Below are 26,055 nucleotides of genomic sequence, written 5' to 3'. Positions count from 1 at the left end.
CCAGTGTTAACATTGGTTATGAAATCAATCTGAGTGCTTTCCCTCTTAATAAGCAACACACCTTCACCACAGGAGACCCCGACTGTCCCTCTAGCTAATTATCAAAGCACCCTTTAATCAAAAATGAATGAATGATTTGATGTTTTAGACCTTTTTGTTGTTTTTTTTTTTTTTTTTGAACAACTTTAACATGTAAACTTGGTTTTGAACAATAATGGCCATTTGAATGCTGTAATTCATTAGGAAATAAAATAATGACTACAGACTAAAGAGAGAATGTATGCTTCTTCATGATGTGCAAGCTGCAAGGATAGTAATCTGCATGTCCCAACATAGGCGACAAAAGAACAAACAAAAACAACTAGCACTAGTGGGAATGAATGCAGTATCTTGGAAAACTAACCTGAAATAAGTCCTAAATTACAGGTCATGGACATTGCTCTGAATGAAAAAAAAACATCTTAGTCGCAGTTTTGCTTGAGCATAATCACACAAATGAGTCATTGATAGAATCGTGTACATTCAAACAAGTGGTTGTACAAAGATTTACAACATTGGTCCAGACTGAAATGTAGAGTAGATCCACATTAAATCTTATGAAAATACTTATTTTATAGATATAAAGAAAAAGGTGATTTCATTCAAAACATTCAAACAGTATGTCTTAGTTTTTCTTGACATGGTTGCCATCAGATGTAGCTATATTTGGGAGAAATAAATTTCCACTTTGTATGTAGTCCCGGATGTGTATGGAGTAAAGCTTATAAAAGTGGTCCATTGGCTAGTATTTTGAGTCTTTGGCATGATTGTGAGTGGTAAGCCACAGCAATGCTATCTTGGTTTGTGAGAAGTATAGCCAGGGAGGCCGAGGCTCCTTGTGCTCCATTACGTCCCCTGTAATTTTAGAGATTTCACACACACACGCGCACACAGTTTCTGTCTTTTAAAATAAGGGAAAATAAGGACTAAGTGTGTGACCATGTGTGTAATACTCAGACATTTTGTTTGAATGGCTGCTGAGTTTTAAATGTATGTTGCCTTGTGTTGTAAGGTTTCATGTTGTGATATAATAGTTAGGTTTTCCTTTTTTTTCTATGCTGACCCAAATTTTCTAAATATTTTTCTTGTGTTTTTTTGCCCTGATGTGTAAACTAGCACAGTTCTATACCGCATTTAGCCTTTTAACCTGCCTTTTTTCATAATGCACTTAGAGAAACGCATAGGAACGTCACTTCGGGTTATTATTCATTTTCTCCACAAAAATTTAGGGATCGGTTTACATGTTTTTCCTGCCTTTGAATCATGACCAGCTCCAAATGTAAATAAATTAACAAATAAATAAATAAATACAGCACTATAATGTCTGTGTCCAAAACATGTGACCCTATGTTTTAGTGCAATCGTGAACTGGTGTGAGGAAGAATAAGGGCCATTGTGGCGATGTGAGTTCTGAATTCTCCACACCACAGCTATCTGAGCTGACACAACAGCTGTTTGTTGTCATCTTACTAGTACAACTCACTGTTTTGCTAAAAAAAAATATAAGACAATTATATTGCAGTGACAAAAGCTTGAAAAAAAAAAAAAATCAAAAACATAGTAGGTGGTGCAACAAACTGCAGCAGATAAAATCCTCCTGTAACAGTAGATGTCTAAGTAGTAAACTAACATGTTTGGCATGGGTGATACTGTGTTGGTGCATTCAGACATGTCACAGACCAGACTTCTGCTAACATGTTCTAAATACTGCAGCTACCTGACACAGCACTCCCACTGCTACCATACGTAGTTTATCTATCTCAGTGTGTCAGCTTTCAGTCCTGTCAAAGCATACAAAGAAACTGGACTCCATCCATTCTATGTTCTGTTTGTTTTACAGTAAGCATTGGGAGTAAGAAGGAATTGAGGGTAAGAAAGGGGGGGGGGGGGGGGAGGAGGGGGGGGTTGCTTAAAGAGGACTCCACCCTTACCATAAAAAAAAGGAGAGACAGATGGCCTCTACACAGGATACCTAAAGCCAGGAAGAGAGTGGGGAAACTTGGCATTGATAGCTGCGATCATGAAGAACACAGCCAGGGCTCACAAACTAGAATGCCATGAAATATTATCTAAAATACTGCAGGCAAATGAAATGTAAGCAGTGTGTTAAACAAAGCTGTCATGCTGTTTTATCAAGGAAACATACTGCTGGTGAGCTGAGGTACAGCTCAGGAATGTCACTAGTTTTATTACTTTTATCCATCTTGTCCAGTAAACAAATAATCTTAACATTTTTAAAGAATACACATTAAAAACTATATTTTTACTTTATTTATTTATTTTCTTTATGCTTTACCACCACTTTAGTCAACTCTAAATGTGACACCCTGGATGAAACGACAGGAAGAACCCTGGCCTGCAAAACTTAATTTGACCAAAGAGAAACAGGCTGCACTCTTGCCTCTCTTTCCCTGAGAAACCCAAGGAAAGGATGAACTCATGAGAAGGAAATGCTTGCCCTTTGAAGAAATGCTTCATATTTGTTTCTTTCCCTCCTGACATCATAATTGTGACAAGCTGCTCAAGACACAATGCTAAATCACAGTCTTACTCTTTGCCTGGCAACCAGCTCAAACATTCCACGTTGGCCACGCGAGAAGCCAAAATCTCCACCTACCCAGACCTGACCTCGCTTCAGCCCTGACCTCCCCAGAGGAGCCAGTCTCCTGGCTAGAAATCCTCGGAGTGAAGCATGCAGTTCATGTCTGAACTGTGTGAGACAAGAAGGATCCATATACATTCACAGGCAGCAACAAAACAGGCAATGTGTCATGTCTGTGTAGACAAACTCCATGCATAGATTATCATGTCAAACAGCGCTCACGAGGGACTGATTTGAAGACCTCACAGGAGAAGAATGCAGACATGAGATCTACACAGGAAACATTGAGGTTTCAGACTAAAAGAAGAGAAAATTCAGAGTTGAGCAGAGGATAAACAGGAACATAATGCATGAACAGATACAAAGAGGAAATATAGGCATGAGGTGGGCAGCAGACAAGACAAACAGTGCTGTGAACTACTTAAAGGCATAAATAAGTATCTGGGCTGGGACAATCATTTTTTATTTCAGGTAACAGCAGTCTGACAGAGTGGGTCAGACCAGCACCTTTTCAGCTGAACCAGGTCAAAGCTCCACACACATGGATACAGTATGCACTACCAAACCAGGATAGTTAATCAGACTTTCTGTAATCCGATAGTTCACTTCAGCAGCACAATTTACATAATTTAGATTTAGATGCTTTTTGTATTTTGGCCATTGTCTCCAACTGTTCTAAACTGTTTCTGTTTTAAACAAAGTAATTGCAGAAAATGAAAATTTCAGCAACATTGCTATAACAATGTCAGTGGGGGCAAAAAACCAAAGCAGTCACTGACCAAAGTCAGCAGTTCAGCTTTATTAGCCAGTTCATTGAAGGTTTTTATACAGGGTCAGTAATAATCCCTCACTGACCAGGAATTTGGTTTGTAAACTGTGATGGATGTTTACAATGGACATTTTGCCTCACTATTTTACCTGTCAGCTTTGTTTGAAAATGTTTATGTACTTCATATTTAAAAAAACGTGACCTGGTAGATGGTGGTTTTGGCTGTCACAAACCTGGGGTGCACCACACAATAACACAGTCCTCACCCTTTTCCGTGCTTTGGTAATTTTTCAAATGTGTGCGTAGGAGTTGGGTGCACGCTGAAGGGCAGTGTTTAATGAGAACTGTAATTCATACTCCTTCCAGGAACTGGAGTCCCTTACTCTAGCAAAGGCCAATGGCAGCATTAGCTGACTATTACACTTCCATCTCATTGTCAAGGTCACGTTTCTTAAGTGTTCATTGTCATGAATTTGAAAGCTACAGTGGGAAGCTCTGCTAACCTCACATTAGCATTGTCATATAAATATGTCCCTGAATATGGATGAATCCATGACTAAGGCCTAAACCTTCTATGTAGATAAGTGGAAAAATGTAATACAAATTAGAAAAAAAAAAAAAAAAATCACCTATTTGTTTGGAATTTGCAATGTTATTTGGAAATTCTATTCATAAATTTCCCACTGGGCCCTGTGTTTTTTCATCTGTGACTCTAAACACTGCAAATTCAATGAAGTCAATGAGCAGAGTAGAGTCATTTGTTTAGGTATTGTTAACCTCTCAAGAAGTGACCAGGGGTGGGGGGAACAGGCAATGCCTATAAGCCTAACGCAGGCCTTATTTTCTTTATTTTTGTAAAGCCTATAACTCTGTCTTAATCAGTCAGACAGGATAGGTCAAGTGGCGAATTGCTTGTTTTATAGCATGTTTTTATCATAAGAAATATTTGTGCAGTGTGAACAAAACAATGCCTTGACTGGTTTACATCAACCCCCTTCCTTCCTAGAATTGTATCCTGTGAGGGTGTGAGGTTTATTCTGTTGGCTAATTCATAGTGGAGAAAAACACAAGCTGACAAGCCTTTAAAAAGGGGCAGGCGGGCCCCTTTCACGTGTCACTGTCCTCTTCAGAACCTCTTTCTCTTTGCTCCCCCATTGCAATGTGAACTTCTGCACCCTTCTCAACCAAGTCACATTTGATTAAAGATCAGTGTTTAAAAGAAAAGAAAATCAATAGCGTTGACATACAATGTGTCAGTATAGGCTGCAACCTTTCATTAAAGTCAACTACTGCTATGCTGTAGAACCTGTGAAGGACAATGTCTGCCACTGTGTACCAAAGCGGCACAAACATTCCTTCAGGGTTCAGCCTTACCGTGTGGGATTTGTTATTGTTTGTTGTGGGGGTTTGTGGTATTTTTGTATTTGCACACAATGCTTTGGACACAAAGATGGGCAGCAATGTTATTTTTCCATGCAGGTAGAAAATGTATAACAAAATAGTTAAGGAACAGAAACAATTTGCACAGATGGTCACAATCTTTGAATCTGCTATGTGAGTAATGTAATCTTGAGCGTCTTTCTCAATTAGAGCTTAAGTGAATGACCTAACATGTAGATGTTAACACAGACTGCAGTGCACTCAGCATCATGCCTAAGTGGAACTGAAAATTACACTGGGGTAAAAGTGTCGTTCATGTTAGATCCTGCCAACTCAGTGCATCCTTACTGCTCCTGTCCTTTAGATAGCTGAGTGTTCTCAAAGAACTTTGATCTGACCCAATATATGTTTAAATGGTTTCAGTAAATTATTCATTGCATTTGCCACAATCTACTATTTCTGATGAAAGAATAACTGCATGTTGCATCCATACATTTAACGTAAGCATTTGTTTAACTTTGCCTTGCGGCATTTGTTTTGGCTATTGAATAACTGCAAAGACTGTAGTAATATTCTGTCCACAAACAATTGTGTGAAAACAAATATTCTTTTCATCACAAAGGCAAACTGAGCAACAATACATACAGACACACATATGGACAAGTTAGACGTCAAGGTCTTAAAGAATTGAGATGCTTTTAGACACTGTTTTCACTAAATTTTCATGTCACTGCCCAATAGAAAATATTGTATAGTAATTTCCCAATAAAAAAATCTTAATTTCCAAGCTCAATTTTCATTTATTAGGACCAAAAAAGATCAGGCCCTGAATTGTGGCAGTATACTGCAATGGGTGGAGCTTTTGCAGAGAATAGGTTCTGTATTATTCAGGCTCCACTGCTCTTGAATGAGTCTAAATGGGCTACTGTACTTTTCATTAGGCCGATCTAACATGATGGAAACATAGTTTCCCACATTCTATGGAGACCCCAGAGGGAATAACACTGTTTTTCTTTAAAATGATTCCCATCATTGTCTAATTTTAAACTGACGCCCATTGCTCCCAGTGACCAACAACATGCAGCTTTTTTTCAGTGGACCTGCATGAGGTTGGTGACTGCCACTGGTATGTAAGCAACACACAAAAATATAGGCCAAATCACTTGTTAAAAATTTCTGAACTTAGTCAGTATTCAGGCTTGCCATTTTGCCTCGCAAACCTCGTCAAAGCCAATTTCATTAATATATATATTTTTATATACTTGTCTATAAAAATGTATTGAATAATGCTGATAGAAGCAGCTACTCTAGACTTAAAAAAGCAGGACGAACTTGCTTCTGTACTGTGTATTTTCAGTGGTCAGTAAGAACAGTAAGTAGTTTGGTCAGTGTGGCATTTCACCAGCATTATCCCACTCAGAGTTCATTTTCCCGGCACACACAATCACCAGGTTTCTACAACAGATTAAAGCAATACCCCTTATTTACACTTACCACACACTTAGAACAATGAGAACAGAGATTTTGGTGTTAATGTAAAACAGAAATATAACAAACAATACTAAAACAGTTTCAATGTGTTTTTAATTAAAGAACAAAGGCCAGGATACATTTAAAATCAAAACTGACCAAAAGGAAATTGAGGAAGTGAGTGACTTTAGGTATTTAGGGGTCATTGTAGACTCTAAACTCAAGTTTGATGCACATATTAGGAAATTGGCTAAGATTATTAAGACAAATTTAAACTGTTTTTGTATAATAAGACCATGCATATCTGTCAAAGCAGCTCAAGTGTATATGCATGCTATGATTCTATCACATGTCCTACTGTGTGATTGTCTGGGGCCAGGCCTCCCAATCAGTTACCAAGCCCGTAATGGCATTATACAAACAAACTTTAAAAGTAATGGATCAGAAACCAATGAGATGGCATCACTGTCAAATTCTTCAAAAGTATAATTTGCTAAGTTTTGATAATTTTTTGAAGTTTTCATTCATAAAAACAATATTTAAGTGTATAAATGGCCTCACCCCTAATGTTATTTGTCAGCTGATACAAAAATATAATAGTGATGGTGTGAAGACCCAGGCATAATAAGTGGAAATTGTAGAGTTTGAAGATATAGAACTACTATGGGTTAGTCATCTTTTTCAGTAAAAGGTTCACAATTATGGAACATGATACCTATAGAATTAAAATCACAAACAGAATTCTGTGTGTTCTCCACAAGGCTGAATGTGAGCATTGAGCAGCTTGGGTGGATCACTGGATTCACACTGGTAAAGTTTGTGCTTTCTCACTGTGTGCACGGTGTCATACACTTTGTGTATGTGACTTGGTATGGAGTTGTATATGTCCATGGATGTGTCAATGTTTGTTATGTTTTGTTGCCTGTTTTTACAGGGACGGTGCACAGGCATTGTTGTATATGGGCAGCTGGTGCTGTGTGCCTGGGGCTTTCTGGCCAGTAGTTGGTCTGAAGCCCCTGTCCCTGATAATATTGATATGTTTTTTTAATATATATTTGTTTCTCTGATGTTTGTTTTGTTTGGATGTAAAAGCCTAACTAGGGATGGGGGCTGCAAATTAGCCTTGTGCTATATGCACCATGTACGCGGCATCGGTTGCCTATGTGCAGCAATGCTTAGTGTGTGGCCCCTGAATTAAATAAACAAATAAAATGTAAAAAAATAAGAAATAAAAAAACATCACAGCTGACTAAAGAACAGGTATAGTGAACTCAGGAAGATACATTGTGTTGTAAACTTTACATCTATCTCTAGAGTTTAACCAGAAAAATGCAAACAAACTCCAGGTTTGCAAAAGGTTACATTTATGTAAGTCATAACTACTAAATAAATTTCTGGGACTCTTACATGTTTTGTTTGATTAAGTGTTCCTATAATATGCAGTTCACGTGGATGTTTTATAGACAAGTATGAGAGTACACGAAGGCAGTATTACCCCATTTGTTGTTGCTCTAAAAACTCTTGCTCTTGATTGCAGAGTAAGAGTACTTTTAAATGCCTTCCTCTTAAAGCAATGTAAACTGTGCAATATCTGAAATTCTAACATTGCTGTTAAGCCCTAAATAGAACTGGCCACTTGTTTTGTTATGATCCCTTTCACAAAGCAAGTCAAGGCAGAAAATAGCAACTACACTGAATCATGTTTGTCAGTAGTGAGCAGTGATCTATGATTTTTTCCTGTGTGACAGTAACTGCTTTCAAAATAATAACATAATAAATTCTACCTTAGTTAATCGATACTAAACATTAACAAAACCTGCCTTCTCTGCTACATCTTAAATCAAAGAGGCCAAACGTATCAGGTCCGAAAATAAAGATGTGCACCTGGGAAGAGTAGCAGGGATGTCAGGGGAATACATGGTAATCTGCCGTGAACACCTGCTGGGTTTCAGTTGTGCAGAATACGATGCAATGGTGCAATGCAACTACTGCAACATATTTCCATAAAGGGCCAAACCAAGAAACTGGGTGAGGGGTTTCTTTCCCTGGATTTTTGTCTGACAATAACAGAATCACAATGAGAGCAGAGGGTGGGTGGTGAAAGCTAGAAAACCTGGACTCCAGTTTTGATAAAAGAGTGAACCCTCATCATGCCCGAGTAATTTTGTCACAGACAAAATGTGTACTTCAAATGATGTGATGTTCTTGATGGAATACAGGAATTTTAATGTAAGATACAATTTTAGATGGTCACTGAAAAGCAAGTTCATTATTATAAACAATGCCTGCTGTAATTGTAGGATAAGTCCAATGCTTTGTGTTTTCACAGCTCAGTTCAATAGAATGTCATGGCCAAATGTTTTAGATTATCAATATTTGTCGATAAGTTACTAGAGAGGCTTAACTTCAGAAGGCATGATTAACTTTGCTAGTTAATAATAAAAACTGTCTGATTTTGTTTAAACTGACCAGATGTGCTGAGCTAAAGCCTCACAGTCAACACACACAGCTGTTTTGGAAACTAAACAAACATTGTGGGAACCCAGTTGTAGGTGTGTGTAATACTGACTGCATACTACCAAATGAACATAAAAAGGGATCCAATTGCAGATATGGTGGAAAAATTGGTGGAAAAACAAGAGATCCTTTGTATCTGACACAGCATATTACATAGTCACCATCCAGTGTGTGTTACCAAATAAGACAACACAACAGCTCTAAAGTCAGCACTGTCCAGTATTTGGCGGGTGGATGTTAATAATCACCTACCTGGGTGGCAGGGGGTGTGTCAGTGTATACAACTGACTGTGCTCATCATAACCATCATGACCACCCAACAGCTGAATGCATGAAACAAATAAGAATGGTAAAAAGCAGCCACACCTGTTTCCCATAACCCCTGTGCTCCTCTCCTGGGGATTCAACTGCTGACTATGCACACCCTGCCTGTATACCTTTTTAATATGGACTGTGAAGCTTTTGTGTATCTCAGTGACCCTAAACTTGTGTATCATATACTGTGATCTGCTCTTTCAGGGAAAATTCTCGACTCCAGCGCAGCAGGCAAAAAACGTTTCAAAAGGTTTCCCTCTGTTCATTCACAGTAGGTAATTAACCATGGAAATATCTGGAAGCCATTTATACAGTGCAATTTCCTATGAGTCAGTGACTGAAACAATTCCTGTCTATGTAAGATCTATCCAGTAGTCAAGCCATATTAGCTAAACAATGAAAAATAGCACTGCTAATATTAGTACTGTCTTAGGTATTTTTCTATATTTTTCCCTTTTACTCCCCATTTTAAGCCTCTGGGGTCTGAGGGTGTTTTGGGGCTGTATGTTTATATATCATTGCATTTTTGCAAAACCAGAGTTTATGCATGGTTAGTGAAAAACTCACATTTTTAAGTCTGAAATAAGGCCATAAAACACATACAGAACATTGGTTCATAAGACTTCTGAGAACTAGATCTTGTAGCCTAGAGTGTTTGCTTCACAATGATGCAAAAATCTTGTTCACTCATTCACAGAAAACAATACACTCAATCTCAGCGAATACTTGCCTCAAAAACATGAGAAAAATATGCCTAGAAAGATTGAAATGTCTTCTTTTAAATTAAACTATTCAAGTTGAAAACAAATCATCTCTTTTTATGTAATTTTTATGTATGAAAGTAAGGAGCGGCACGGTTTCTCCCATCTAACCTCATTATAGCTAATGTGATCCCGCCTCGCACTGAGCGCACTGTTCATATGGAAATAATCTGAGGTAAACCAGGTAATTATGTGCACACCCCTGAGAAATAGCATAAAACGTCAAGCTTCATCATAGAATTTACTCACTTTTTCTGCGCGTTTGGATGATGGCACGCTACGCGGGCGAAGAAGCACTTCGTATGGTTCCAGACAGCAACGAAGAGTTTACTTTCTCATCAGAGGAAAAACGCGACTCAGATGACGAACATTTGCATCTGCTTTGCAGTGCATTGCAGTAATTCCTTCTCAGCCGCATTCCTGACTGAAAGGCTCATTATGCATGGGTATGGGTCTTTTGACTTCTCAGGTAAATCACATGATCATTCATGATCAGACACACCTTCCTGCATATGTCTTTTCTAAACAAAAAGTGTCTTCGAAAATTTAAATCAGTGTATTGTTTTCTGTGAATGAGTGAACAAGATGATTTTCACATTGTAGTGAAGCAAACACTCTAGGCTATTACCTCACATTTGGTGAGCTAGTTAGTATTTTTGGCTACAGCTGTGGATTGATTTAGAACAACATACAGTGGCCATGTCTACGCTAAACAGCAGACAAATACACTAGATATTACCCAGAGGAATGCTATGGCTTTTTATGGGCTTACCAGGCTTTTTATGGACAATAATAGAGGATTAGGACATATCAGGCTACAGTTACACAGCCAACACTTGTTAGCAGAAACTACGCACATTTTGTGTCATCTTTTCATGGGATTGGGATTTCATGGGACAGCAATGATAATTTGGTAAAAAAATTTTAGATTAATCTTCAGAAAACATGGAAAGGAAATCAAATTTAACACATTTCCATCCATTACTATTATAGAAATCTAAGAATTGGTTGTTCAGAAAAGCAGTAGGTGGCACTAATTCTCTAGTCAGGTGGCAACAAATCAAAGTATTTATAAGGAACATTATGTTCATTTCAGTTTGTCTGCCCTAATTTTTGTCTCTTCAGTTAAAATTAGGGATGGGTACTGAGGCCCAGATTAAATGACCCCCCAAAGCTAAATTTTAGAAGGCTACAATATCGATAAGCTTAAAGGGGCTGTTATCGGTATTCAAGTAGTCACGTTAAATGTGTAGGTTTAGCCCACAAATATCTGTCTACGTGTAATATATCTTCGCTACTTGCACAGAAAACGAAACACCTTACTCAGCACTTCACTAACTGTCCAACTGACAGTTAGCACTGACTGTCTGTCTGCTATATCTGTAAGTGAAGAGCAGAGAGGTGGGGCTGTTGTTTACACACACGCCACGGCAGCAGCAGATACATCAACTCTAGCTCAAGGATAGCGGACAGAGCTAAGAATACCAAAGATGTTTCAAAATAAAGAAATTCATGTTTTAAATTTCTTTCTTCCTCTAAGGGGTTACTCACACTAGGCGATTTGAAACGTGCCCGAGCGCGTTTGACCCCCAAAGCGCGGTTTGTTTGACTAGTGCGAGTGCTCCATGCCGACGTTTAGGCATCCCTGGCCCAGTTGGAAGAGGTGGGCCAGAGCACGGTTTGGTTGGGCTCAGGCACAGCACGCATGTAGTGTGAGCGCTAACCACACCACAGCATGGAACTGGAGATGTGACGTCACTTAAGCGACTGTTCCATTTAACCAACATGGCGGTAAAGGGATCACTTCTTGATCAAGCTCCTTCATACCTCAAAGACCTTATAGTACCATATTATCCCAATAGAGCACTTCACTCTCAGAGTGCAGGTCTAGTTGTGGTTCCCAGAGTTTCTAAAAGAAGAATGGGAGGCATAGCCTTTAGCCATCATGCTCTTCTTCTGTGGAACCAGCTCCCACTCTGGGTTCAGAATGCAGACACTCTCTGTACTTTTAAGGCTAGACTTAAAACCTTCCTTTTTGACAAAGCTCATAGTTATGCTGCTATAGGCCTAGACTGCCTGAGGATTCTCCATCTGTGCACTGAGATCCCCTACCCTATCCTACCCTACCCTAACCCTCCCCTCCCTTCTCCTCCTCTCCTCCGCCCTCACATGTATATTCCACCATTGAATATCACTAACTTTGTGCTCTCTTTCTCTCTCCCCTAGTTTGTGCTCTCTCTCTCTATATACCTTCTGCAGGTGTCCCTGGTCCTGGAGCTGCATATTGCTGATGTGCAGTTACTGGCCCTACCAATCTGCAGTGTCTATTTGTTGTTTATTGTTGCTGTTCTGTTCTCTCTGCTCTATCCACTCACCCCAACAGGTCGAGGCAGATGGCCGCCCAAACTGAGCCTGGTTCTGCTGGAGGTTTCTTCTGTTAAAGGGAGTTTTTCCTCTCCACTGTCGCCAAGTGTTTGCTCATGAGGGATTTGTTGGGTTTTTCTTTTTTGTAAAGTGCTTTGAGATGATTGGATTGTGATTTGGCGCTATACAAATAAACTGAATTGAATAGAATTGAACTGTGGTGTACAGCAGAGGTTCAGTGTTTACTTGGGGCAGATGAGTGTATACAGAAAAAACTGGATATTGTTGATATATGGGAACTGTAATCGGTTATTAAAACTGCGAACTCCTCGCTGAACTTCAACTGCCATCTTGCAAATATATGTGCAGCATGATTTTTGAAAATCTCTGAGCGAAAAAAGCAGCAGATCGGTTCAGCAACACAGTGTGAGAGGGCCGTGTCACCGCATCCCAAACAACTCAAAATAATAAACAACGTGAACACAGCAATGGACTCCATCATGCTCAGCAAGAACGCTTCTCTTACTACAAAACAATTGCATCATATTGACGTAAGCGTGCTCCGGCCTAGAAAGTAAAGTGCAATGTGAACGCTGGCCAGCGGGGGAGTATGGGGGGGACAGACGGACAATCGCACTCACGCTTGGTTCAAGCCAACTGTGTCTAGCGTGAGTGCACCCTAAAAGTATCGATAAGAGCACCATTAAAATACCGGATCGATAAGCAGTATCAATAAGAGTAGTAGTATAGTTAAAATCTTAACAATATCCATCCCAAGTTAAAACCCTCACTGTATTTCTTCTCATCATGATTGATTCATTAAGTCTGTTTCCACTGCAATTTTTTCACATTTTGCTTTTATAAATACACAAACTTTTGTCATTAATGCTTATTCCTATTGAAAGCAATGGGCTGAAAGCAATCAACAACTGACTGCAGTGTTGCAGGAAACAATGCTTTATTTATCCTGGTTACAGACAATCCCAGGGACATGATAAAGTGGGGGTTACAGCTCTGAATTCACTAATGGACCACAAGGCAGCAGCTTGCCATACACAGCCTCTGACAGTCACATCTGTTGGGGAAGAGAAGGCAAAGGGTGGAGTCAACAGAAATTGGTGACCACAGCCTGCTCCATGATTCCCAAACACAACCTCCATGTCCCACAACAAAGCAACACACTCATCTGTTGATGGCCTTCCTTCAAAAAGAAAGAAAAAAGAAAACACTGCATGCATTTAATATGATTAGGACTTTTCAGTCTGCTGCTTCACAACTGAGATTTAACATCAAATGAAAGGATCAGATGGGTGCAACAGCTGCAACCCACAGATGTACATCCAAATGCTAAGACTTACTTTAATATCCTTTCTTATATATAATCCCATAGCCAATGGGGATAATTAACACCAGTCATCAGTTAAACTTTGGCACTACAACATTAGAGTGGTCAGTTTATTTCACTAAATCAAGATTAAGAATAAGCAATGCTGATTTTAAAAATAAAGTGAAAAGAAAATTCAACCCAAATTTAATGTTGGGGCTGACAAAAAGCACCCAAAAAAGATGCTGAATTACATTTTTAATGACAAACCTACTTTCTTGGCATCTTCATCTCACTGTCAATTAATAACTACTGAAGCACTTTAACTTATATAAGGATCAAATTTGCTCAGTCAGTGCACTGCTTTTTAAATCTATTTCTGTTTTGAGTCTGTAATTACGGTGGCTCCATTACTGGATTATTTATTTAGTTTGTGAATCATGCGGCCCCAAGAGAAGAAACCACAAAACTATGGTCTTCAATTACAGACCTCACAGCCTGTAGGCACGCCTCAAATGAATCCCCTCCTCACAACCCCGTTAACACTACAGGGAATCTGAAAGTGACAGTTAAGGAAACTGACATCAAAACTGTTTTTTGTCACAAAGTGCCCCCTGCACACGTGTGCTTTCTTAAGACAGCACTCTGTCTAGACCACATGTGCTCCAACCATATTGTTATTGAGAGCAAAAAACCTCTTACACACACAATGCCAAAACTTCACTTAGTGGTTTGTCTTCCAAGTTAATAATTGTCTAATTTGGCTCTCATGGTGACTAGTCAGACTGAAAACATGCATGCACATAGGACCAAACACAATCCAGTAGTTTGCAACAGAGCATTGTTTATCAGGTCCCTGTGTTGATTTATGAACAAGTGTTTTGTGGCTACAGACAGAAAAAGTATGGTATGAAGAAGGCGCTAAAAGCATGTGTTACAAGGATGTGTGCATAAGCAAGACAGATGAGGCTGGTGGCAGGAGCAGAGGAACTACATACTTGAATTTGATTAATCTGTTGGGCCAATGCATCTGTCAATATGGCCTTGTCACACATACCGTGAATATCTTATCTGAAAATGTGTTGGATGATAAGTAACAAGAAAGTACAGTACACCAGCACCAAAGTTATGTTTGAGGTAATTTCATTGCAGTTTAAACATGCCAAAAAAGTGTCTATGTCTATGGACAAAAATATTGATAAAATATTTTTTGTAATGCATACCAAACATTTGAGCTTATGTGTTTATTTGAAAACATGAACATTCAAAGATCTGACACATCCTTATTGACCTTGGGCACCTTCTTTTTGCCTGGCTACATTCCACTAAAAAGAGACTTGGTTGTTTATTGATAAAAACAGTTGTGTTTTTGTTCATCAATAAATATATCCAAGTTGTGGACTGTTAGTCTGGGAAATTGAACATTTTTCATAATTTTCTTAAATTTTAGACACCACTAAGTGATTCATGTACAAAATAATATGCTGATAAATTCCAATAAACAAATAGCTGTTCACTGCAGTACTACAGAAAAGGTACTGGCAATGACAGCTTTGAAAAGCCTCTAGGCTGTTAAAGGGACTTCTGCCCTTGCATTGAGGAAAAACAAATGGTGCATTCCTGGGTAGTATTTACTTTAGTATCCATCTGTGTCTGGCCCTTCTTTTGTCTTAGCAGGCCTGTCATGTGTGGTAATCCCAGCTCAGGACTGCATATAGCAAAGCTCCACAGCTGCACTACTTGGGACAGTGTGGAGACTGGAAGGTGCGCTGGCTGGCATGCAGCCCAACTGCAGGTCAATACTTCCAGAGACTCTACGACTGCAGTGCCTCCTTTGAAATATGTCTTCATTTTCCCTGCCACCCCTCACGCCTAGAGCAGAGGAGTCTGCCCTGCCTCTCATCTCCTGGATCACGTTTAACCCCCCCCCCCATATGTAGCTATCCCAACACTTGGCAAACTTTTCACAAAGGAACTCCTCTTTGCTCCCCATGACTGACACCCTGAACACACCATTCCTTTCTATAAGTGTAAACCAGCAATCACTGCTGCTGCCTCTAAATGAGTTTGGGAGAGAAAGCAGCCGGTATTTTCCCCACACTATGAGTAATGTTAGCCCAGTCATGATGTGACATAGTGGTAGTACCGTTAGCTAGAAAATGTGCGCTTGATCACCACCAAATCAGTGCTGCGCCTAAAGTTGTCCCCTGTGCCGTGTGGAGGCTGTTTGGCTGGGAGTATGTATAATTAGTTAGCAGCTACTCTGCGGGTATAAGTTCACATTAACTATTGTTAGTAACGGAGTTCCATTCAGATGCCAAAGGCAAAGGAGGTTTAGCTAGCTAACAGTGAAGAGGTACCAGCAGCTACTTTCCCACCGACGTAATGTTAGGATAACTGTCCGCAGACCAGAACCGCTAGCCTACATAAAGCTAGCTCGCTCTGCATCCACTTCTACACAACAACGACTGGCCGGTTTTGGCGTTTTGAGTCGGAGACTAACGCTACTAGCGGCAGACAATCCGAACAGCTCCACCGCAACTTCTTTTACTGGGCTCAAAAGTAGCACAAAATGATAAAGGAACCGTTGACTCACAGGTAAGTCCGTATAACGTGAGGAGTGATGTTAAAAGTCGCAGTCCGTTAGACGGCGAACTCCTCCTCGGTGATCTTTTCTCCATGGTTCCTGCGTGTTTGTGCGCCCTGGCACTCTCTGCTCCGTCCTCCTCCTCGTCCCTGCTCACTCTGGCAGGCTCGCGCTCCTGGGGAGCTGCTCTCCATAGCGACCGAGCCGCGTGGGCTGTACCACTTCTGCAGGACAACAAACACAGACACGTACAGTCTACGTACTCACGCACGCACATGGTCCCAAAAATGTTTGATTTGATTTGTCCCCCCAATAGTCGTGGATTGTTCTGGAGTCAGTAGCTCCCTGGACACAGGCATGTCCCCCTGTATATACTATTTGTCGCTTTGCAGTGTAACTTTGTGGTTGCATCTCTTTGTGTTTGTTTTGTGGCCATTTTGCTTTTGTCGTCGTTTTAGGTTGTGTTTATGGACGTTTTGCACCGGTTTTGGATTTGTTTTGCATCACATGTTTTATTTCATTGTATTCAAATTGTGTTGCTCTTTGGTGATATCTCTTAGGTGCCATTTTGCATCGCTTTGTAGGTATTCTGTCGTTTGGCATGTTTTTGTAGTTGGTTTGGCTGTTCTACATCTATTTGCAGTCACCTTTAATCTTTTTGTAGTCATCCCATTTTGTTGTTTTTTTCTTATGAATCTCTTTGTAGCTGTTTGAATTTTAATCAGCCGCTTGATTTGATTTGTCCAGAAATTATTGAAGTAAATTTTAGTATCAAAGACTCCTGATTCATATTTTGATTTCTACATCCTCACCCAGGACTTTTGTTGCAGGGCAAAGAATAGAAGAGAAATGAGTATATAAGTTGAAAACTGTTTAATATTTAAACTAGTCATCAAATTCTCATACATCCTCTTAAAACAAATAAAATTAGAATTCTTAATACAAATGAGGAAGGGAATTCACTTGGTGGCACAAGCCCACTAAACTGCAATAAAAAAATATGAACTGCAGTAATAACCGTTTATTAGCATCATTATCTCGTTCACAACAGTGACTGAACACATAAAGAATCATTTTCTTGTCTCAAGGAGAAACTAACTTTATCTGTGTTTGGCACATCCAATTGGTGTTATGGGATCACTCCAACACCAGACTGGTTACACTGTAATGCGGGTTTTTACTTGTAAGTTGATATAAGTCTTGTTTTTATTTGAAATCTTTATAAGGACTCGTGGACTTATATAACAGTAACAGTAACTTCTATAACAAGGCAGAATTCTACAAGAATATTGCACCGTGATTCTTGTTAGAGACTGCACATTTTGTAGACAGTAATACTATTCTTAACCTGTGTGGAAAATACAAGGAAGTGAAAGTTAATATAAATTCCAAGATATCAGGTGCTAAAGGACAAAGCGATCACACGCAACATAAACTAAAGCATGATTTGTTTACAAAAAGTGATTTCCCACCAGCTCCAGCACAGACGCACTGTGACTACTCTGTGCTCGTAATGAAGTACTCTTGCATTGTTCTTTTTTTGAGATAATTACAGCTTTTATACATTCAGGAATCCACCGTCGTGTGCAGCACAGTGTTATTATCATCCACTGTAGCTTCAACTGATAAACCTATTCCTTCAGTAGTTTCAGGCGGACATCATATTTATTCAATGAAGATAAGCAAAAATGTTCATTTCAGTGTGGTTCCCTCACACTGAGCTGCCCATTTCTTTCTGCAGCGATGCCTTCATAGCCTGTATTAGCTTGGAGACCTCATCAGGGGATGTGACCTCTGCAGGGAACCTCCATCTCCTGCAGAATTTAACCCACTCTCTCTCCCAGCACTACAGTTCAGCTTTACTGTGATTAAAGCATGACCCATGATGTGTCAACACACTATACCCCCCGCCTTTATACCCTCTGGTGGTTTATTTATATCCTCAAAGAGCTATAAATCCCCAGGTGAAAGTGCTGCCCTTTTCACCAATCAATCTCAACTCTGGGCCACTTTGCAATGGAACTGTAAAGTCAGTGCAATGAAGAGTTTCATGTGTTTCGGAGATGATAAATCACATCTTGTTTTCTTTCATAAAACATTTAATATATTAATGGCATCACCAGATTCAGCGAGTCTTCATATCACACCAAACATAACTCGGCCTAAAGAACTGCTCAAACACACTCAGTAGCACTAAATTATTTAAAAAACATTTATGGCCCATGACCTTTGTAATTGTGGATACCACATCAAGGTTTTATGCTGCAAAAATACTTCTTGTTAAGCATTATTACATTTTTTCCAGGCAGACCGGGCCACACTGGCACCACCTCCCCTGTGACCAGGGGGTGCACATCCACATAGCCTGTCTGGGACATTAGGTTTTACAGTCTGTGAAAACAGCCTTTGTTAAACACAACATTCCTCACTAGTCACATTGGTGAGCCAGTCCTTGCACACCTCAAAACCTCCCACCCCACCCCACTCTCTATAGCCACACTCACACATACAGCCCCATCCCTTGATAAAGCTTGTCTAGCTAAAGCAGGGAGAGGTCACCTTACTGCCAACCTACACATTTGTGTTTGCAACTCCACACAGGTCTTCAACATGAGCTTCCCCTGAAATGACCCCCTACAGTACACAATGACCTTTGAGAGGCATATGTGAAGACACTTAAGTTAATGTACCTGTTACAGGACATTTTCACATTACTGAAAGATACGGCTTCTACACTGAGTAGATTTGCAAATAAATATGTAGATAAGATGCATATTTTTAAAGTGTAGTTTAACTTTCCCCAGTATTTAAAATCATGTGAAAAGAAAAATATAAGTGGCAGCTAAGGGGAAATTTCAGGAGAAGATCTGGAAGACCAAAAAAACACTTTCAGATGGGTTTTGCATACAACTGTATGTATATTAAGGGTATTCACTTTTTGGGTTTGCTAATAATTCAGGGTTTTAAGCATCTAATCACAACTACAAACACCAAGCAAAATCATATGGGCCAGTTTTATGGGGAAAAAAATGCATTCACGTAAAATATGAACTTCTGAAATACATAAATTACATGTGACAATATATGAAAATTGAAATGTAATAAATACAACTGAAGAAATAAAAATCTAAATGTGAAGAAATGGATTTAGATCACCCCCTGCTGGAATAATGCTTAAAAACAAAGGCAATTTAAAGAGGAAAGCGTTTGGTCAGAGTTAGCAGAATGACATTGTGATTTGCTGTCTGAAACAGTAAATCATATCTTTATTTCAGAAATTGCTCCAATGTGAATTTCATGAAAGTTATTTCCAAGCAACAAAGTCAGTCTGCCTTATATTATTTACAAATTTGATTACCTTCCCATATTTAAGCGCCATCATGAGTTAGAGAAATCTGCATAATCATCGGAAGCAAAACTGCCCAAATCTGAAATGATTCCTGTTTTCAGTGTTTTTGTTTAAAGATTGGAGGTAGATTTTTTTTGTTTTATTGAATGTGGAAATGAAAATGCTGCCAAGTGATGATAGCAAAGAGCTGAAAAATGGTCTAAAAATTCTACGGAGAAGAGTCAGGACACGGGTAATTTGGAGTGAAGGTAGAGCTGCTGAGTGAAAAAGGGCGATACGTATAACAAGCAACACTGCCTTTAAAGACGTTCTCAGATGAACATAGGAGTGGGAATTTAGGAAACTTAACTACGCCAACAGAAAAATGCAAGAAATGTGTTATTCAGCCGACTTCATGGTGTCTCTGGATTTTAAGGTGTTTACAAAGTGGCAGTAGCAAATGTGACCACAGGGGACATTTAGTTCACATAGCAGGTCAAAACAAATTTAGTAAACACTGGTTCCAAACAACTCTCATCCTTTGGCAAACATACAGTGGACACATTCCCTCTATTTTTAGCCTTAGTTAAATGTTTTTCAGTCATTTGGATCCACATGACATTCCAAAACAAAAAAACAATTAACACTACTTACTAGTCAACTCAGTAAATAAAGAGTGTTATGTTTTTAGAGTTTTTTTTTTTGTTGCCACAATGGATTCTGAGAAAACACAATGAAAAATTTGATGCTCATCAAATCCCAATATAATAAGCAGTGGAGAGAAAACAGTCTCCTGTACTGCAGACACAGTTAATAGTGTTTAAATTAACAGATTTATATGAGCAGATACTTATATAGGCTAGGCAGAATTATAGGCTCTCATTTTGTGTGATTCACTTGTTCAGTTTATATGCAGTTCTGATCATGTACATCTTAGCATTATTTACTACAAATGACAATAGGCAGATCCCACAGTCAGACAGACTAAACATGAAAGAAGACGTTGTAGAGATGATTTTTTAAAAGTTATTTACTTTGAAAGCTTATCAATCTTTTTTTAGGCCTTTTCCATTTTTTATTTCAGTCTTCTCTTAGGTAAGCCTCAGGCACCTCTTCCTCAGCATTATTACTCTCTAAGGAGGAAACATATTGTGCCATCCTTTCGATCTCCATTACTTTAGTCTCAGCCAATTTCTTATCTGCATCCATTGAGAGTTTCTGGGCCTCTTCCACCTGTGAATGCGCCACCTGAATGTTTGTCCTTACTGTGATGGAGGCATGCTCAGCTCCTGGAAACACACATGCAAACTCACAGTTAAACGTCTGATGTAACACCACCTCAAGTCCGGACATAAGGTGTGTCATGAAGCAGGCACTCCTGTCAATCATCTCCAGTTTGCTTTACACAAAGTCCTGCTGTGAGCAACAGCAAACAATCTGTACATTGTCCAAAGTGTACTAAACACTAAAAAGAATACAACAGAAACAGGTAAAAACATTGTACAAAGCTTTGATATGTTTGATAGCTTAACACCTTCAGTCCTCATAATAGGAGCCCTGGGAGACTTAACTCAGTGAAAACATAAGATCCCATGCATTCTGTCACGCAGCCATGTAACCACATCCACTTTTAGACATTATCTTTTACACACCTGATGTATATGCTGCCTCAGCTGCCATTTCACACAGCTTCACCGCACTGACCCATGTTGACTCAAAACGCCTGTATTCATCTTGTCTCTCATTAACCTGTCAGGACAAAGAATCACAAAACCAAGTGAGTCTCCAACAGCTCTTCAACAGTCTGTCTATTCGTAGGGTTTGTGAGAGTGCTGTCATATTTATGGTAGGACTATGATAACAGAAAAACTGAAGACTATGTTCAGAATTCTTTTAAAAACCCCATCTCTGTAGAGGTCAACATAAACCTACCTCTGCACGCTGACCAATGATCACCTGCCAGACTGAATCCTCTTCTGCTGGAGTCAGTTTGCCCAGGGAGGCCAAATACCGTCTTTGGAGAGCAATAAGTGTGTGCACAGCCTGATAGCAAGCATAGGGAGGACATTCATAGTTTACATTTAAAATGAAAGACACACTACCGAAGCACAGGAACATGGGGATCAATTTTGCTGAAGTATGGGCATTTTCTAAACTATTACAGTTTATATATTCAGACAAAAGTGGTCGGTACATCTACCACTAAAACTTATATGCACATTTTAGATATTTATTTCCCAATACATCATTCTGGACATGGACATCTTATTTCTGTATTTCTTATTAAGTGATTCTACACTGTACATATAAACATTAATAAGTATCCTACAATTGTTGAAAATTTACTTCAAGATTAAAACTTACTTTTGAGTACTCTGTGATGGCATCTATGAGAGCCAAGGTGGTCTGTGAAAGGAAAGTACTTGAACTGTCTGTTACGAGAGAGGCTGCTCGTCTGATCAGGGAGTCATGAGAGAGGTTATCAACCTGCAGGAGAAACAAGGAATAGTGAAGTAACAGTGAGACAAGATGAGAGTGTAATGTAGAAGATAGGGATTAGTTTGTGTTCCTACACCTGAGCATACACAAATTCCATGGCATATAACGTGCAAATGTGCCCCTTAGCTCAGCTCACAGAAAAACTACAAATCTGATAATTATATGAATGACATATTTAACAAGTCCAAATTTTTTCTTCAGTTGAACAAAAATAAAACAAAAAATATTTTTGAAGCCAGAGAGTGATTACAATTCATTGCTCAGCTTCACTCACTAATGCTAAATACCCCAATCCAAGCCAGAAATCTTTGTTAGACGTAAACACACACTTAAGATAAGCTCAGCCTACTATCACCTTAAGAAGCAAAGGACTTATGGCTCAGCATCCATCCATCCATCATCCATATCTGCTTATTCCTTAACCAGGGTCACAGGGATCTGCTGGAGCCTATCCCAGCTCTCTTTGGGTGAAAGGCAGGGGTCCACCCTGGACAGGTCACCAGTCCATCACAGGGCCACATAGAGACAAACAACCTCACACACTCACACTCACTCCTATGGGCAATTTAGAGTCACCAATCAACCTGACATACATGTTTTTGGACTGTGGGAGGAAACCAGAGTACCTGGAGAAAACCCACACAAGCACAGGGAGAACATGCAGACTCCACACAGAAAGGTCCCTGATGGGTTTCAAATCAGGAACCTGCTTGCTGTGAGGCAACAGTGCTAACCACCAATCCACCGTGCTGCCTTCTGGTCAGCATGAGTCATATGATCACATTATTTGATTGCACGCTTTTAATGCATATTTGTGTTTTTTTTTTTATATTGCCCTGCGTTGACTTTACCGTCTAATGTAAAGCATGGGAAATTACCGCGCTCATCCACCTGATACGCACCTGTTTGACAGGTACAGCACACAGCCCACCGCCGACTGTCAAAGTCGCTATAAGCCTGCTCCATTTCCCCGGTTTGTGGCCTGCGGGGTTTCTGCTGCTGAGCAGGACACGAGCAGAACTCCTGAACAAAACCAATTAAATGAATGAAAACCAGCGTTTCACGTTTATATGCAATTAAGTTACTGCAGCGTCCGGCAAAAGATTTGGATTTCAATAATATTAAAATCGATAATAGTCTGTTAGTTTAGTGTAGCGGCTGAGGGTTTCATTACAAACACACCCTTTAACAGAAAACTCAACTTTAACGCGTCTTACCTGAGAAAACTAAGGTAGGGTAACCCCCTCCGAAGCACGGCCATGTTGGTCCGCACAATAAAACGTCCGTGTGACAGAGTAAAGGTTCCTATGTTATGTATAAATCTATGGCTCTCTGCTCTTCCAATGGCAGAGACTGACCACTTCTGCCCTCTTGTGGGGGAAAATAGGATGTGAGCACTAAATTTCTCAGGCACAGTCCTGCATTTTCCATTCTGTCACGTAAAGATTTAACTTATGGCCTTTACAATCTCCCTGTGACCAGAGTGACGTGTCAAGAAAATGTGTTGAATATGATGACCACAAAAAGTAAACAGATTTGAAGCCTGATTAAAAAAGGATAAGATAAGGCAAGAAGAACCTTTACTCTCCCAGAGTGGGGAAATGAACATCGACACAGCGGCAAGTAAGGCACAAGATTAAAAATACCCAAAAAAAACAAGGTATTTATAATAAAAAATATATTTAAATTGGAAAAAATATAAAAAGTAAAATCAGACAATATTGCACTATTGTATTGTTTAATTACAATTTTTTACAGTCTATAGGTGATGAGTTCAGCTGGTGGTCGACTGGGAGCAGTGCTGGTTGTGCAGTCTGACATCAGGAAGGAAGGACTTTCGGCCCCAGCTCACCACTCCATTAAAAAATGGTTGATGCCACCACTGTGTCAAAGAAGGTCCTCAGGAGTGGTCTCCTGTACTACAAAAGACCTCAGTCTCGTCAGCAGGGGGAGCCTGCTTCTGGCCTTTCTTATAAAGGTCATTTGTGTTACTTGACCAGTCCAGCTTATTGTTGAGGTACTTATGAGAGTCCTTACTAGGTACTTACAAGAGTCCACTCCTCAATGTCCATTTCCTGGATGCTCACTGGTGTTGGTGAGGGGTGTCTGTGCCTGCGGAAGTCCACCACCAACTCCTTGGTCTTCCCTGCATTGATCTGGAGATGATTCTGCAAGCACCAGTCCACCAAAACCTGGATCAATCCTATGTACCTAGTGATTAATGTGAATTGAAGGGAAATCAGTATGAGAATCATCTTTATTGATGAGGTTTGTGCACATAAACAAGCTGTCAGTGTACAAAAAATAACATAAAAGTTAAACTGTATTCTCAAAGAATAGTTTCTCCTGAAATCCACTATCACCTCCACAGTCTTGAGGGGGTTTAGCTCGAGATGGCTCTGACTGTGCCAGTGGACCAGCTGTTCCACTTCGCGCCTGTATGGAGACTCGTCACTGTCCTGGATCAGACCAGTGACTGTGGTGTCATCCACATACTTTCACTTAGCTTATCACTTAGCTTATCACTAAACCACTTAACTTGTTAAAGAGGGACTTTACATTTGGTTCTTGTTGCATCATAATATTTTTACAATGATGTAGAATTACAGAAAATATTTTATCAATTAACTTCCCTTTCAGTGGTTGTGATATTTTATATGATGAATTATTTTATATATCAATATAATGTGTCATATCTGCAATACTGCATCTATGCACTACCACATTTCTGCATTTAAATCTACATCTCTGGTTGCACTGTGTACAATTGATAGAACATTTTAATCCAGGTTTTAATTGTTTAAATTTCTCTGCAGTAACAACACCATCCTTGTGACAGTAAAGTGGCTGAATCAGAAGGATAATTGGTTTGCAAGAGTGCTGAAACAGATAATAGAAACAGATCCTACATTAGTACAATTGTCTTCTTAAGGCTGTCTGGACACAGTAGACCAAGTGGTATAAAAAACACACACATCTGTTTATTTAATCTTTATTTATTTACTTATTGTTGAAGTGAAGCAACCACAAGGGGGTACAATCCAGTGTCTTCATGTGTCGGTCCCAAGTCCGGGAAAATGCCGAGGGTTGTGTCAGGAAGGGCATCCGATGTAAAATTTAAGCCAAATCAAACATGCAAATCACAAATATGACTTCCATACTGGATCGGTCGAGGCCCGGGTTAACAACGACTGCCACTGGTGCTGTTGACTTACAGAGTACCAGTGGAAACTGGACTACTGTTGGTCGAAGAAGGAGAGGAGGAAGGCGTGTTTGTAGGCAAAGAGAGAAGAGGAAGGGCAGGAATGTAGGACTTAGAGTAGGGACTTCGTCAGGGAAAACTAGAGAGTTGGCTGATATGATGGAGAGAAGAAAGGTGGATATCTTGTGTGTTCAGGAGACCAGGTGGAAAGGTAGCAAGGCCTATAGATTAGGAGCAGGGTTCAAGCTGTTTTATCATGGTGTGGATGGAAAGAGGAATGGAGCTGGAGTTATCCTGAAGGAGGATTTTGCTACGAATGTTCTGGAGGTGGAGAGAGTGTCAGATAGGATGATGAGTCTGAAGCTGGAAGTTGAAGGTGTGATGTTGAATGTTGTCAGTGGTTATGCCCCACAGGTAGGATGTGAGTTAGAAGAGAAGGAGAAATTCTGGAGGGAGATGGATGAGGTGATCCAGGGTATCCTAGTGGTGAGAGAGTGGTGATTGGGGCAGACTTCAACGGACATGTTGGTGAGGGAAACAGAGGTGACGAGGAAGTGATGGGTAAGTTTGGTATGCAGGACAGGAATGCAGAAGGACAGATGGTGGTAGACTTCTCAAAAAGGATGGAAATGGCTGTAGTGAACACATTTTTCCAGAAAAGGGAGGAGCATAGGGTGACATATAAGAGTGGAGGCAGGAGCACACAAGTTGACTACATCTTGTGCAGATGTAAAGAGATCAGTGACTGCAAAGTAGTGACTGGGGAGAGTGTAGCCGGACAGCATAGGATGGTGGTGTGTAGGATGACTCTGGTGGTGAGGAAGATGAAGAGGACAAGGGCAGAGCAGAGGACCAAGTGGTGAAAGTGGTGGAAGTTGGAAAAGGAAGACTGTTGTGT

The 26,055-nt window shown here is 39.9% G+C and overlaps 2 protein-coding genes across 3 annotated transcripts in view; both read right to left on the bottom strand.

Moving 5' to 3' along the window:
- The window catches only part of nectin3a (nectin cell adhesion molecule 3a), a 30,087-nt gene extending 13,725 nt beyond the window's left edge, over positions 1 to 16,362 (bottom strand). For both annotated transcript variants that reach the window (XM_026330404.1, XM_026330414.1), the window contains exon 1: positions 16,138 to 16,362. In XM_026330404.1, the coding sequence (XP_026186189.1) occupies positions 16,138 to 16,222 (85 nt within the window). In that variant the 5' untranslated portion in view covers positions 16,223 to 16,362. The remainder of the gene's footprint in view (positions 1 to 16,137) is intronic.
- Positions 16,363 to 19,128: 2,766 nt separating this feature from the next.
- On the bottom strand, positions 19,129 to 23,276 carry LOC113125711 (diablo homolog, mitochondrial). Its single transcript, XM_026299364.1, has 6 exons — positions 23,173 to 23,276; positions 22,858 to 22,978; positions 21,821 to 21,943; positions 21,389 to 21,499; positions 21,109 to 21,205; positions 19,129 to 20,745 (listed from the first exon to the last, which is right to left on the bottom strand). Exons 1-6 carry the CDS (start codon positions 23,214 to 23,216, stop codon positions 20,537 to 20,539), a joined length of 705 nt encoding a protein of 234 aa, XP_026155149.1. The 5' UTR covers positions 23,217 to 23,276; the 3' UTR covers positions 19,129 to 20,536.
- Positions 23,277 to 26,055: the final 2,779 nt, after the last annotated feature.

Source organism: Mastacembelus armatus, chromosome 13, assembly GCF_900324485.2.
Source record: "Mastacembelus armatus chromosome 13, fMasArm1.2, whole genome shotgun sequence".
NCBI lineage: Eukaryota > Metazoa > Chordata > Actinopteri > Synbranchiformes > Mastacembelidae > Mastacembelus > Mastacembelus armatus.
The sequence above is the reverse complement of the archived record's forward strand: the minus strand, read 5'-3'. Positions and strand labels throughout refer to the sequence as shown.